The 16,496-nt window shown below is 35.9% G+C and overlaps 2 protein-coding genes and 1 pseudogene across 2 annotated transcripts; 2 read left to right on the top strand and 1 right to left on the bottom strand.

Annotated features, from left to right (window-relative positions):
* The first annotated feature begins 1,382 nt into the window (after positions 1-1,382).
* On the top strand, positions 1,383-4,269 carry LOC143616466 (heat shock protein 83-like). Its single transcript, XM_077089284.1, has 3 exons — positions 1,383-1,662; positions 2,345-2,625; positions 2,719-4,269. The coding sequence occupies exons 1-3, from the start codon at positions 1,398-1,400 to the stop codon at positions 4,267-4,269; spliced, it is 2,097 nt and encodes a 698-aa protein (XP_076945399.1). The 5' UTR covers positions 1,383-1,397.
* Positions 4,270-5,449: 1,180 nt separating this feature from the next.
* On the top strand, positions 5,450-6,478 carry LOC143616465 (protein SAR DEFICIENT 4 pseudogene; annotated as a pseudogene).
* Positions 6,479-14,109: 7,631 nt separating this feature from the next.
* On the bottom strand, positions 14,110-14,835 carry LOC143616464 (uncharacterized). Its single transcript, XM_077089283.1, has one exon. It carries the CDS (start codon positions 14,833-14,835, stop codon positions 14,110-14,112), a length of 726 nt encoding a protein of 241 aa, XP_076945398.1.
* Between the last annotated feature and the right edge of the window lie 1,661 nt (positions 14,836-16,496).

The following is a 16,496-nucleotide window of genomic DNA, read 5'->3' as shown; positions in this document are numbered from 1 at the left end:
TCATGTTCATGCTTCCTCAATATGGGTTTTAAGCCCATTGTGAATTTAAGTGTGGGCTGTGGCTCTGGATATGGGCTTAACTAACCTAGAGCTTGGCCCAATGAGTAAAAGGACTTTACAGTTTACATTACTCACTTTAGTGTGCAAACTTGGTCTTGGTCATAATAAGATAAACAGATGATCTCAATTCTCAAATTCTCAATGTAAACATGCAAACCAATAAATTTCGTACAATAATTATTTTTCATGGTTGTCATTAATTATCTGCATTATGATATCTATTACACAAATTAAGAATTTTAATCTAGCTTAGATCGGATCACATAATAAAAAGAATATACCAAAACCACCATAAAGTATATAATACCAAATCCAGGGGTGGGCCAAGCGTGGTGACGATGGAGGGGTGGCAAGGTGGAAGTGGCATTCAAAAAGCAGAATGTTTATTTTTTAAATCCTATTATAATTCTACACTTCTATTAACTATAAGTTATTTAGAAAAATTAACTTTTCTGCTTTTATTTTTAGGTGGTAAAAAGAGCACATATTGAGTTTATATTGTTGTTTTTTTTTTAATTTTCAATTCACTGAGGGTTGTTGAAAATCTATTTATTAATTTTAATTATTGGTTTGTATATTTTTTTCGAACAACTAAATTTTTGTACTTTATATTTTATATCTTAATCTCCTTACCAGCCCATCAAAATGGGTATGCAAGCATTTGAAAAAAAATATAAATAAATAAATACACACTTGCATAAAAGCGTTAGTTTTGAAAATAATATTTTTAAAAAAAAATAAAAATGTGTGTATATATATTTATATATAAACAAATATAAGAAACCATAATATTAAAAAATAACAAAAAAATATCAAACTTATATTTAGTAGAAAACCCACAAAAGTTTGTAAAAATACAAAAAAAAAACACTCTCAAAATTGTATTAACTAACTATTGGTGGATGACATTAATGGGTGGGACAAAAACTGATAGTTAATTAACACTATTGTACCATAAAAGCTTAAAATAAACTATTGAATCAAAATTGATAATTTTAAGAAACCACCGTAGGACCAAAATCGAAGTTCTTTTATTTTTTAAAGTATTTATTTTAAACAACAAATACAAAATAATTAGGCGGCTCAAAAAGTGTATAAAGGTTTCCAAAACGACATCGTGTGAAGGGTCTCGCGAGAAACGTAGAATCATCCAGAACAACCCCGACCTGACTCATAACCTCACGCACCATAGAACCTCCCAGAACCACCACCTTCCTCATATATAAACACTCAATCCCACACCTCTCCTCACCCGAAGAACCAACAAGCACACTAATTCTAATTCTAATTCTAATTCTCTCAACAAATCAATCAAACTCTCAAATCAACTGCAATTAATGGCTGAGGCAGAGACCTTCGCATTCCAGGCCGAAATCAACCAGCTGCTGAGTTTAATCATCAACACCTTCTACAGCAACAAGGAGATCTTCCTTCGAGAGCTCATCAGCAATGCTTCCGATGCGTTGGATAAAATCCGGTTCGAGAGCTTGACCGACAAGAGCAAGCTGGATGCCCAACCGGAGCTGTTTATCCGGCTTGTTCCTGATAAGGTGAACAAGACGCTGTCGATTATTGATAGTGGTGTTGGAATGACCAAAGCAGGTATGCTATTTAGCATCTAATCTAATTGTGATTATTAATTATCGCTTTGCTGTTTAGCATAACATGCATGCCTTAATTGAATACTTGTTAGAACTAACTGTTAAACGTTATCGAAGAAAACGTGTATTCTAACCCTAACTTTCGTTTCTCTGTGTTTGTGCTAAAATATTAGCTGCTAATTAGTTCAGAATATATATTAGGCGTTGTTAAGTTGTTTAGCAATGTTATTTTGATTCATAATTAAAAGGTCAGTTATAAGTTAGAATACCGTTTGCAGAAGATTAATTAAGCCTTTTAAAATTTTTATAAGCTGTTGCTTCTAATATTAATTAATTCTCAACTCTGTTGTTTGGTATAGCATGCATGCCTTAATTGGTAATGATTCATATAATATGTTTAATTTAAAACCTAACGAAGAAAATGTATATTTTAACCCCCTGCTTTCAATTAAGATATTATTTGGTAGTCTGTTCTAATTATTAGGCGGTAACACAATTAAAAGGTCTAAAAATCTGGATTAATTAAGCCTTATGAAGTTGTTATATGTTTCTGTAGGCTTTGTGTGGGAGTAGTGTATAATTGTTTTCACATAACATATTGCAGAATACTTATGCATTTTATTATTATTATTATTATTATTATTATTATTATTATTATTATTATTATTATTATTATTATGTAGATTTGGTGAACAATTTGGGGACAATTGCAAGATCTGGAACCAAGGAATTCATGGAGGCACTTCAGGCTGGGGCTGATGTAAGCATGATTGGCCAGTTTGGTGTAGGTTTCTATTCCGCTTATCTGGTTGCAGAAAAGGTCATTGTTGCCACAAAGCACAATGACGACGAGCAATACATCTGGGAGTCACAAGCCGGTGGTTCGTTCACCGTCACGAGGGATACCGAAGGGGAGCCACTTGGTAGAGGCACCAAAATTACCCTCTTCCTCAAAGAGGATCAGGTAATTATGAAATTTGATGACGTTGTTTAATGGCATAACACGCGGTCCTTGGTGGTGAAATGTGCATGCTAAATGGTTTTTCACATTTTGCAGTTGGAATATCTAGAAGAAAGAAGGATTAAGGATTTGGTGAAGAAGCATTCTGAATTCATCAGCTACCCCATCTATCTGTGGACCGAGAAGACAACCGAAAAAGAAATCAGTGATGATGAAGATGAGGAGGTTAAGAAAGAAGAGGAGGGTGACATTGAGGAAGTTGATGAAGAGAAAGAGAAGGATACGGGCAAGAAGAAGAAGATCAAGGAGGTTTCTCATGAGTGGGAACTTATCAATAAGCAAAAACCGATCTGGCTCCGTAAACCAGAAGAAATCACCAAGGAAGAATATGCTGCTTTCTACAAAAGTTTGACCAATGACTGGGAAGAACATCTAGCTGTGAAACACTTTTCGGTTGAAGGACAGCTTGAGTTCAAGGCGATCCTGTTCGTGCCTAAACGGGCGCCCTTTGACCTGTTTGACACGCGTAAGAAGATGAACAACATCAAGTTGTATGTGAGAAGGGTGTTCATTATGGACAACTGTGAGGAGCTGATCCCTGAGTACCTCGGGTTCGTGAAAGGTGTCGTGGACTCAGACGACTTACCACTTAACATCTCGCGTGAGATGCTTCAACAGAACAAGATTCTGAAGGTTATCAGAAAGAATCTTGTCAAGAAATGCATTGAGATGTTCAATGAGATAGCTGAAAACAAGGATGATTACAACAAGTTTTATGAAGCATTCTCCAAGAACCTGAAGTTGGGTATCCACGAAGACAGCCAGAACAGGAGCAAGCTGGCTGATTTGCTAAGGTACCATTCTACCAAAAGTGGTGATGAGTTGACAAGCTTGAAGGACTATGTGACCCGAATGAAAGAGGGGCAGAAAGATATCTATTACATCACGGGTGAGAGCAAAAAGGCGGTTGAGAACTCACCTTTCTTGGAGAGACTGAAGAAAAAAGGCTATGAGGTTCTATTCATGGTGGATGCGATTGATGAATATGCGGTCGGCCAGTTGAAGGAATATGATGGAAAGAAGCTTGTGTCTGCAACAAAGGAAGGGTTGAAGCTTGAAGATGAGACGGAGGAAGAGAAGCAGAAGAGGGAAGAGAAGAAAAAGTCATTTGAGAATCTGTGCAAGACAATAAAGGACATATTGGGAGACAAGGTGGAGAAGGTTGTTGTGTCGGATAGGATTGTGGATTCACCCTGTTGTTTGGTGACAGGTGAGTACGGGTGGACGGCTAACATGGAGAGGATTATGAAGGCGCAGGCTCTAAGAGACAGTAGCATGGGGGCTTACATGTCTTCCAAGAAGACGATGGAGATAAATCCTGATAATGCTATTATGGAGGAACTCAGGAAGAGGGCCGAGGCGGATAAGAATGACAAATCTGTCAAGGATTTGGTGCTGCTTTTGTTTGAGACGGCGCTGCTGACTTCCGGATTTAGTTTGGAGGACCCGAACACCTTTGGTGGGAGAATTCACAGGATGCTGAAATTGGGTTTGAGCATTGATGAGGAAGAAGGTGAGGAGGATGCTGATATGCCTGCTTTAGAGGAGGAAGGTGCTGAGGAAAGCAAGATGGAAGAAGTGGATTAATTCTAGAGATCAAGGTTGTTAGCTTGTTTGTCTAAAGTGGGTCGGTCTTCGTTTTGTGTTTTCAACTTGTTATATGGAGTGTCTTTATGGTGTGGTGTTTTGGGTCTTAAGACTTGAGTTGTGCATGTTCCTTTTTTGTAATATGTTGGAAGTACAAATCTAATGTTTTGAATCAAAGTGCCTGCGTTGGTGACATTTATATTTTTGTATAATAACAAATTTATTAAAGTAGGTGATTAGATACAAAAAACCTTCTACGTATAATATTTTGGACAAGCTTGTAACAAATTTATTAAAGTAGGTGATTAGATACAAAAAACCTTCTACGTATATTTTGGACAAGCTAGTGATATGCATGTTCACAATAACCATTTGAAACCAGTCAAACCGTCTAAATTAAAATGATTTGGTAAGTCTAGATTTATATGGTTCGTTTTAATTTAACCAGTGCATTTCTGATCAGCAAGAGATCCGGATGAATGATTCAACCACAAAAGGTGTATTCACCGATTGTCAACTAGTTTTCTGTCCTTTCAATTCTTTCCAAACTAGATATGGTATTTGAAAATTTGAATAACCCGAATTAAATAGAAAACAAGTATAAGGGCGAGTAGGTGTTTGGTTAAGCTTAAGCCTATTTGAAGATCATGCCACTTTTTTTTATTTGGGAAAGAAAAATTCAACATCATCATCATCATACTCAGTAAATCCCACCAATAGCAAAGCTATGGTAGGGTCTGAGGAGGAAAAAATCAACATACTTATTAAATTCATCTTACAGTCAACTCTAATGGCTTATGACATCCGGTGTTGAAACGAGCAATTTGGTACAAGTATCAGGTTTTTAAGAAAACTTAGGATTGGAAAATTTGGAATTGGTATTGATATTTACCGAATTTTAGCCAATGGTATTAATACCAAACCGAGCAATTTTTGGTTCGATACATGTACCAAGTTTTTATGAAAATTGAGATTAGGAAATTTTGAGATCATTTCTAGTTAGTACTGGTATGATACGAAACTCATCCTTAATGAAAATGACAGGGAAATGTGGTGCATGAGATCGGAAAGGCGACTATTGACTGGAAAAACCATCCACAAAATATAAACATTTCTACACCAAATTCCAAAAAACGTATACCTCATCAATCAATCAATCAATCAATCAATCAATCATCAAATGGCCACCGTAAGCAGCAGCCACTCCAACCCACCCGCCGGCGAGTCACCAATCTTGATCAACGCAGCCACACTCCACTCCCTCCTCCCATACCAATCCCTGATCACCCACCTCCAATCCACCCTCCCCTCCGCCTCCTCCGTCATCCAATCCCCCACCCGCCACTCCCACCCCACCTCCCACTCCTCCACTCTCCTCCTCATGCCCGCCTGGTCCACCAACCCTTCCACCCTCCCTTACACCGGCGTCAAGCTCGTCACCACCCACCCCACCAACTCCGACTTCAACATCCCCGGCGTCCACGCCAGCTACGCCCTCTTTAACTCCCTCACCGGCCAAACCCTAGCCTCCATCGACGGCACCGAACTCACCGTCCGCCGTACCGCCTCCGTCTCCGCCGTCGCCTCGCTTTATTTATCAAAACCCATGTCCCAGATTTTGCTTATGGTCGGCGCCGGAGCGTTGGCTCCGCATTTGATCAAGGCGCATTTGACGGCTCGCCCGAGTATTAATCATGTTATAATTTGGAACCGAAACCCGCTCAAAGCGAAACATCTGGTGGACGAGTTGAGGAATGAGAGTGGGATGGAGCGTGTGCGGTTTGAAGATTGTGAGAATATTGAGTATGCGGTGGCGATGGCGGATATAGTGAGCTGCGCGACGTGTTCGGAGACGCCGTTGGTGTGTGGGAAGTGGTTGAAGGCGGGGGCGCATTTGGATTTGGTGGGGTCGTATAAGCCGACGATGAGGGAGTGTGATGATGAAGCGGTGAGGAGAGGGAGGGTGTTTGTTGATAATGAGGCGGCGGTTGTGGAGGCAGGGGAGTTGGTTGGGGCATTTGAACGAGGCGTGATGACGAAGGAGGAAATTGAAGGGGATTTGGTGGAGTTGATTAAAGGGGACAAGATTGGGAGGAAAGATGACAAGGAGATAACTGTGTTTGTTTCAGTCGGGTCAGCTGTTGTCGATCTGTTGAGTGCTCAATTAGCGTATGAAAGTTTTCATAAACGAACCTGAATCTGAGAGTGAACCGGTCGCCTCACTGGTACTCTTTTTGCATCCCAATATTAGTATTTGCATGTTAAGTATAAGATGATTTAGATTGTTTGATGGTTTAGGTGATGTTTGGGATTAGCCGATTAGGATTTTTTATCCAACTCAAATAAAACAACTTCTGTAGGCAATGCCAAACACAGCCTTGTAATAAATGTTTAAATCAATCGAATGATTTGTTGGCGACAACGTGGTGTATTATACTACTGTTAAGTATTCATCTTATAAGGAGTGATGAAAACGCATAGAAAAATGGCCTGTTCTGCTCAAATTTATTGCTTGCATTTTATTAGAGTTTGGTTTCATGGGCTTCTTTCGGAAACAGTTAGTTGTTCAACCGTCTCTCTGCACTGCACTCCGAAGAGGCCTGCAAAAAAAACATATAAACTTATCATAAACTTACCATAAAAATGGTTAACACCAAATGATAACCCTAATTATCTTGTTTAATTTAAAAAGAAGCAAAAGCATGAGGCATGCAGAATTTAGGAGAGTTACCCTCTTTTTAAGGCGACATGATTTTGGGAGCCGAATATGCAATAACACCGGGTTTAACCATCCTGATTTGTATCTTCATCATTAGGCAGTCTGCCAGATCATTTGATACAACTGACGAAGAGAAAAAATTTTACCCAAAACAACAAATGTTGTTAAAGATGCATGAATATCAAAGTAAACAGCCTACATTAGTGGAAAGGAAAAAATGGCCATGTTACTTCGAGTAACAAGTCAAGAATCATAATGGGTTCGGTTCAAAACAGACAATTTTGGTGCGGGTCGGGTTGGTTTGGTTTGACTTTTAACGCCTTTTGACCTCTTTTTCATAAAACGATTTACTTTAAAATGTAATTACAAATCAGACATCATTATCATCATCAGTTGTATCCAAGTTTATTATGATCTGGTAATCTGCTATGTCCCACATCAGTTGTGAATCTAGAATTATTAGCAAATTAGTTGTCTTTTGTGGGCTTGTGGCCATTTGTAGCCTGTAAGACTCGTACCAGTGACCTAGTCACATGACAACAACCTTACATTGCTCCAAAGTTTTCATTTAAAAAACTATACCATGTCATACGATTATATATGCAATTGTTTCAATGAATGTTATGACTCGGTTTACTAGCTTTTGATAATATAATAAGTTTTTGCATCAAAGATCTACCTACGATGGAACACATTTGCTTTCAAACGAAGTTGCTTATAATTTCAAAGGTCTTAGAGCATTCTCAGCCCATTTTCTATATTTTTGTGAGGAGAATTTGTAAATTATATGGTATGGTTATGAGTGGTTGTGAGTAGAGGAGAGAGAAAATGTTATAGGGAAAAGTTAAATTTGAGGATTCACTGTTCATACCGTATAATTTTTTAATATTTTTTAAAAGTGGTTGTGAGTGGAGGAAAGAGATAAGATAATGATAAAGGTATAAAAAGTATTATTTAATTAAACAGGAGAGAGAAAAAACAGTGATTTTTAGTGTAATTATATGATATATATATATGGATATAGGTAGGGAATGGGTTGGGAATGCTCTTATTTGTCTTGACAAGTCAGATGCTTGTGTTAATTTATTTTATTGATAATGATAATCGACCTAAACACGTCTAAAACTGGGCCCACTTATTAGCTAGTCCGGCCTCTAGCATCTATCTTTTGCTAGTTCTGTCGTCTTTAATGGCAGTCGCCGTTAATAAAAGAAAATGTTCAGCTGATTCAAATAAAATACCCCTAAACTTTTGGGCCTCCGGTTAAAGAAAACTGTATATTATTATTGGGCCCTTTACTTTCCAGTCCCACACTACAAAGTACAAACAAAGCAGAAGACGAAGCACTGCTGAACAGGTTTGATCTCTTGTATTCTAATATTGATTATTTAACCAAACAAGTTAGCAGCGGAAGTGACGTAGTGAACGGAAGTTGCAGTGTTCCTTTGAATCAAGGGAAAATTCTTTAGATGTCACCTTTTTAGTTATGTCCTCCAATAAAAAGGCATTCTAGTTATGTCGTCTTCAAACTCGTCGCTGGCGATGTGTCTTTTAGGAGTGGCGCCTTTTGTCCAACTAGAAGGCGGCATGTCACCAAAGAAGCTGGCCCGACGTGTTTGCTAAGTATTTGGTTGGGCCACATAAATTTTTGTTCCCATAAATTCAGGTGATTGCTCCATAGTGGCATATTTTGCCTGGCCGCATAAAATTTTTAGATATATGGTTGAGCCGCCCTATTTTGGTGATAAATATCAACTTCTTGTTGGATGAAGAAACTCGTTGTGCTGACTAAAAGGCACGTGCCTGGCGACGAGATTGTATGGACAATTCTGGAATTCGTTGTTTGTGGGGATAAATCTCAAATCTCTCTCTTAAAAAGAGAGATTTTGAGAATTTTCTCTTGAATTAACCATATAAGGTCTAGTAAGAAAGATGATTACTATTCACATAAAACTTTCTCTATGATGATTTTAGACTACAACATATGCAACTCAAATAGATGTAGTGGCCAAGTATCTTGAACTCAAAGTAGAATTTAACTCAAAAGATTCAAATAACTATATTTAAGATGCATTAATGTAAAACTCATTTAAAGTGATATCATAATAAAATATATAATGGATATGTAACTTTGTGTATACGTTTATATCATTTTGAATTACATGCTAATGTTTGCAATTAATTTGCATAAGCACCTTTTATATTATGCTTTAATGAAAAGGATTTGATGTTTACACATGTTGTAGTTTATTATTTATTTAAATATTTGAATAAAAATATCTTATAACTGTTTTATGCACCCCTCTCTTAGAGACTAGTACCGAACTAACTGACATCAAATAGTTGGTTAATTTTCAACTTTTGGTTCACGTAATTAAGATCTAGTTTAGTTATGTACGATTACATAAACCTAGAAAAGCAAGACCGAAGTCCACAATTACAATAAAAACAAGGAAAAAAACAAAAGTGAACATGTAGATGTAACAATCATAGTACAGTTGATATCTTCTGTGGCTCTGTCTCGTCACTTTGTCCTGTTATTGTTGTTATTCTTTAGATTCATTATTCCTGGTAAAGGTTAAAGCAATCATCCTTCCTCTGCCACCACCTTCCTTATACTATACGTACAACTCCTCCTGGATATACCAACTCCTATTTCTTTATTCTGTTTTTTCTTTTTACATTTATATATTATGGTAAATATAACGAACACAAATACAAATTTTGATTTCACGATTCTCCTTGTATTTTATGTGTTATATATACCATACCCATCATTCATCACTTATTTCCATCTCAGTGTCAAGTTATCGCATGTATCCTTTCACCATTCAGCCAATCTTAAACCATCACCCATCGGTTATTCAAAATCCCTTAATTGCAATTAATTTTAATAACTAAAAATAATATTAATAAAAATAAGATATTTAAGATTAAAATTTAATATGATGTAGTATTATTAGCTAATATTAATAAATAAAAACACACATCAGTTTAACTAGAATTTAAAACACCAAATAAAATCATATCTTCACCGTCGGCACAACGTCATGTTTATCTATGTTGTATAATGCTAGATGCTAAGACTCTTTTTGTGGGATGAGAGGGGACGTGGTTCTTACCATGTCACCAGTCATCACACACGCCATCTCATCTCCTGCACTTCAACGCAGATATAACATGGTAAATGTTTAAAAAAAGAGTTCAAAAGAGAAATATATAAACTTTCATGGTAGTGACTTAATGATAAAAGCATTTGAGTATTTTTCTTACGGAGATCTTAGATTCTAAACTTCTCTTTGCTTGTTGCATTTACCTTCATATGTTTATTTTTCTTTTCTTTGTTTATTACATTTTTATAGTCCATCTAGTTACACTAAACACTTACATGAGAATTCTTAAGAGATGTACTGATTAACGCATATGAAGGCAAATCTTTAATTTGTAAAGTGTCGAAATAAGTGGGTTAGACGAGACGACTATAAGAGTAAAACTTTTCGTAAGCCCAATTTTAATTGGTTGATAAACAAATAATTTATGAATGGTTTTTAAGATTTTATAAAGAATCTATTAGGCTCTTTTTCTCTAAATATTATCTTTTGAAAATGAAAATAGATGTGTGGCTTTATTATACGGTGGTGTAATTGAGGCGTATGTCTACATCTTTCGTGTGACCATACTTGTATGGGTGAACAAGAGGTCAGCAGACAAAAAGAGTAAAAGGTAAGTCTCAATCAGAGGCAGTAAAAGCACAAATATTCAACGATGCTTTCATAAATATTTTGGCAACAATTTCTATCGTATTATGATTTTGGAGTTTGAGGCCCTGTGACAAACAGAATCTACACTGTCATTTGTTTTCCTTTTTTTTTCTTTTCACTGTGGTGATTTCTTGTGCTTTATAAAATATATACATACATTTTATTTTATTTAGGTTGTTGAATATCTAATCAAGAGTATGAATGAAAAGAAGAAAACAAAATGAAGATGAGGCGTGTTAATGAAATCACATACAAGCCCTTGATAAAAATATAAAGTATAGTTTTTGCAGTACCTAGAAATGGGGGCAGAGCTCCGGCCGATACCGCCTTACCTCCTAAACCATGTTGAGCTTCATGTTGCTATAGGTCGAGATTCAATTGCTAACGATAAACAAAGAAAAGACGGAATTGCCTCTAACTTAACGATGAAAGTAGACAAGGTAATCGATTTGAACAACATTGACACAATTGGGAAATCTAAAAAGTCCAATTGCAAAATAAAAAAACTTTTTAAACTAAAGTCATGAAAGTGATCAAACCAGAAGAACTCTTTTGACAATTTACTCTTATTGTTTGTTAATAATCAAAAACTAACGATTCATCAAATACTCAACACCAAACAATCCAAATATACCTGGTATTAAACTTAACCAACCCTAAACAACTCGTAGCTCTACTACTCATTAAATCAAATAAATAAAACCCAAACCTATAATAACTCTAATAAATCACCTATACAATTCAAATTCAAACTCCTTAGGCATTTTAACTTCGTCTCAATTTCACCCGTCTCACATATTTGTTTTAACAAGGCTTATATATAAAAAAACAAAAACATTTTAAAAAAGGTACATCTTTACAAAATCTCAGCAAGAAGGTGAGGAACAGGCCCAATAAAGACAGAAATAACTAAACCAAAACATCTAATACATCATTCCATCCAGGTTAAAACCAAACCATAATCTCCACTCCCTTATAGAAGTCTTGGACCGTATAGAGAGCCACAAGAAATCCAATTCTTTTATGTTACCCAATACTTTTTTAAACAAAATAGTCTTGCCGTAAAAAATCTTCTCTTTACAATTATACCATAAACTCCACAATGTCGCGAAGAAGATAGTAATAAGCAATTTCCTTTTTACCTTTATTGGAATTCCAATCTTTCCCAAAACACAAAGTTAACTTGACGTCCAAAAAATTACCCGGGCTAGGAATTTTGACCCACCTACAAAATTACCCGTTTCACATGTAACTATCAGAATTATTCCAACAATTTAAACCTTAGAAAATGGGTTCCACCCTCAAGTTGGCAAATCGGTTTGCAATACCCGATTGTGTAGTGTGAGGGTATGAAAGAAGATGGATGATCCGCTTCATCAACTTCCACACCGCATCATTCGGGTAGTTTTGAAAGTGAAGATGGATGACTAGGTGGCATGTGAATTCGATCGGCATTGCAGCATGCGATTCGAGTACCCCAACTGTTCTTGAACTTACCGTTTGTAACAGTTAAACTAGTTTATCAATAACTAGTTATTTAACTGGCCAGGTTCTATTCCTAACCGTTTATGATTAGGCAACTTAACAATTTTCTTTTTAACACCTCTGGTGTAGACCCTTAGGGGCAGACCTAGCCCTTTATGAGGGCGACCAACCACTTTAAAAAATTTTCTAGTGTTATACTGTATATATAAAAATCCCGATCACTTTTCTTAAAATTAGTGTCAAATCCCCTAATCATCGCTATGAATAAATTTTCTGGATCTGTTATTGACTGACTACTCCTATTGGTGAATTAGTTTGGATTGAGACACTATTTGAAAATAAAAAAAAAAGAAAAAATCATCAAATTTGGCCAAACTAGTTTCCCACCACAAATTAGCTTGACCTCTAGCATCATGACCACATGCCATTAAAATTATTGGTTCACCTTTTAATTTATTTTTTCTTTTCTTTTCATACTAATTAATTTTAACACTAAAAATTTTTTCCTTAATAACTTTTAATAAATAAGTTTTTTAAAAAAATCTAAAAATACAGTATTGTTTAGTTTTTTTTTTTAACACACGGGTATAAATTTATTAAAAAACATAAGATTGCAAAAAAAATATATTTTTATAATAAACTAAATATTAATCATTATTGATATACATTATCCGACACTTGTCAACTCCGTATTGGTTCATAAAATTTTTTGGATAAAACTTATTATCTAAACAATCTAACATTATCTGATTATATAATTCATCATCCGACACTTGTCAACTTCGTATTGATTATTTTTAAATAAAGAATTATTTTTTATATTTATAAACACTTTTAATAAAAAAAACAACAACTATTAATAAAAAAACAGTTACAAATTATATTTATTTAATAAAAAATATTGAAGTTTGGGTTGCTAATGAGTGTGAAATGTTTGGGTTTGATTGGGTTGGGTATGTAGAAGAGAAATAAATTAATTTTATAATAAAGTTTGGGTTGAGGTGGTTTGTGAACGGGAATGGTCAAAGATAGGCGATCTAATATCTTGAATAAAATACTGAATCCAAGTAACAAAATATAGTGGAGAGCTAGGGATGGCAATGAAACCCGAACCCGATGGGAAAACCCGAAACTCGACATAAATGGGGCGGGTAACACCCGACCCGTTAGGGTTTGGGACGGGTTTAGGAATAGTTTTGAAATTTTTCGCGAGTTTGGGACGGGTTTGGGATTTCTAATATACCCGATTACCCGATAACGTAGACCCATTTACCCGATTATATGTCCGATGTACCCGATATAGCTTATTATATTATACATATACTATATTCCAAATATATTATATGTCGAAGCTTGTTTATGGTCAATTATTTGAGATATTTTACCTTTATGGTAACCATCTTTGTAATTGATTAGTTATATTTTGTCAAAACCCCGGTAAAACCTGACGGGTTTTGAGCCGGATATACTCGACGAGTATTTTGTCAAAACCCAATAGGAAACCCGAAACCCGATGGGAAAACCCGAAACCCGACGGGTAATTACCCGATTAAAACCCGACGTGTTTGGGACGGGTTTGGGATGGACTTTTATAACCAGGTATGAGTTTGGGAATACCTAAACCCGACCCATTGCCATCCCTACGTAGAGCATACAAAAACAAAAAGATTTTGTCGTCATTAGGTTTTAATCACATAATTTTGTTGATGTAATCATCACCTTTCACTTTACAAAATACCACCTCATACTTGACTGATTTCCACTTTACTACCCCATACTACTACTATGTGTCTAAACTTTAACACAAATAATATACTATCATCAGCACTAAAACTAAATACATGAATATACTCATTCCCGCCATTTCTTCTTTCCTCAGATACTGCTTCTCTTCAGTTCTTCAATACATATCCAAGACTCTTGATATGGAGCGCTTCCAGATCTTGACAGCACATCACACCCTGAGGGTGAACCGTACGATTTCTTGCAGTGCAGGATGGCGCTTTGGATTCCGTCTTGTTGCAAATCTGAATCCGAACTCCTTGCCGCCGGCGACGGTGTCACTTTTCCGGCGGAAGACGACGACGAGCGGCTTTTCCCCAACCGCTCAAACACTGTTGGTTTACCATCTTTCCTTGGACATAATTTTGATGATTTGGTGGCTGGAGAGTCGTCCGGAAATCTAGCCTTCTCGTTAGACTTCCCGGACACCTTAACATACAATGGCTTAATAAGACTCAAGTACTTATTCACCACGTCCTTAGAGAACCGCTTCGACGGCTCTGATTTTAAAAGAGAGCTAATCGTAACGTGTTCTTGTTCTTGTTCTTGTTCGTGTTCAAGTTCACGTTTGATTTTCTTCTTGTCCGATCTTGATTTATTATTTTGAAAGCCTAGCTTCAACGCTCGAAACGGAGACCTGGTATTGGACGAGTCCAGAGGCGAAGCTTTCCGCTTATTGTTTATAAAAACGGAGGCGTCATCGGTGTTTGTAAATACCAAGTCGAAGAATGAGTTATCGTCGAACTCAAGTTGTTGGGTGTTGATGGGGTGGCCAACGCCGGCATTACGCCAGAAGTTGAGGAGGCTGAAGACGTCCATGGTGGGGAAAGCCAGAGTGAGTGAGGGTGGTAAGAGTGAATGAAGAGAAAGTGGGTGGGTGTTGATAAATAAGTAAAGGGAGGAAGCTTTCCCTTCGTTTAATGGCTGCAAAAGTTGCAGGGTGAGGTAAGCTTTTTGCAGGGTCAATAGTGTGTGAGAGAGAGAGGGTGTGTAGGTGTGAAGATGATGGATGGTGTGGTACAGCATTGGCGTCATATTGCAATTTCCAATGATAATTATTATTTTCCTTTAATCATCTCTTGAGTTTAAGTTTAAATAATATAGATTGTTTTTCGTAAAGGGTGTATGGGTTGAGATTCTTTAACCTAAACTCACCCAGATTTTATTTGTGTTATGTCGTGTCGACTAACTTAAATTCATGTTGTGTTTGGTTGAGTATCTAGTCAACTCATTTATATGCTTGTGTTTGTCTTCTCCGGTCTTATTTCCAACGCTTTCATCTTTGGTTTGCTTCACTACACGAATTCATAAATCATATGAGGTAGGTAGATGCCGAACTTTTTAGAACAACTTTTATATTACAGTAATGAAAACAGAAAATAAATATTGAATAGTTTTTTCTTCCAAGTGCGTTATATCGATCTATATGTTTGTTAATGCTAAGACAAAATGTACCTCTAGGCCCAAATAAGTGAAGTTAGTATTGTGTAATTGCTTCCATCTCACACTTTACTTAAATTCGCATTAACGTGCGCTTAAAACCATATCTTGTAAAAATTTGTACCAGCTAAAAATTGTCACTGGTAAATGCTTCTGCATTAAGTTATTTTATCATAAGTACATATAAATGACGGATTAAGTACAAGTTGATTGTTGTCTAAGTAGTGTACGAAGCAATTTAACCCAATAATCAACTCATTTTAGTGATTAAGATTAGTCTAGCCAGACTCAAGATATGAAGCTTAAAGTTAGGTATATTTTTAGACTCGAACTCAAACTCAAGTTTATTTGAGTAGACTGTATTCTAAGTTCTTAATCATAGCATTTGAAGTGGGCGTTTGACTAAAAACTTAATTACTAAAAAGAAAAGAGTCAAAAAGACCTATTAGACATGAGAAAAAGGAAAAGAAATGAGAAATGAGAGGCGTTCTAAAAGATATAAAGGGTGAGAAATAAAGGTGTGTCAAAGTGAAGGGGGTTTTGAGGTGACTTTTGCTTTCCTTTGTTCTCTCTTTGGACACGCTTCTTCTTTCTTTTCTTTTCTTTTCTTTTTTTTTCTTTTTTGGTAATATAAAAAACACACTTCTATTTCAAGATTTATCACCGAAAAACAAATAGATATATAATAACTATAAATAAATCAAAAGACACATATTTATGAAAATATTTTGTTTCAATACCTTAGTTCAATCTATTTGTATACAATTTTAAAACCTTTAATATTTTGAATACAAGTATATTTTAATTTATATTAATGTGTATACAACTTTCAAATGAAATTAAACAAATATGTTCAACCCTAAATACGTCAGGGGGTATTTTTGTCAATTTCAATTAAAAAATTAACCCTGCCTAAATTTCATATAAGATCAATTAAAAAAATAATCCCGGCTCATTAGAAATTTAGGCTGGGTTAATTTTTTAATTGAAATTGACGAAATACCTCCTGAGGTATTTGGTGTTTAACAGACCTACTTAAT

Source organism: Bidens hawaiensis, unplaced genomic scaffold (genome assembly GCF_021521415.1).
Source record: "Bidens hawaiensis isolate Kalapana, Puna unplaced genomic scaffold, B.hawaiensis_p1.1 tig00047501_1, whole genome shotgun sequence".
Taxonomy (NCBI): domain Eukaryota; kingdom Viridiplantae; phylum Streptophyta; class Magnoliopsida; order Asterales; family Asteraceae; genus Bidens; species Bidens hawaiensis.
The sequence above is the reverse complement of the archived record's forward strand: the minus strand, read 5'-3'. Positions and strand labels throughout refer to the sequence as shown.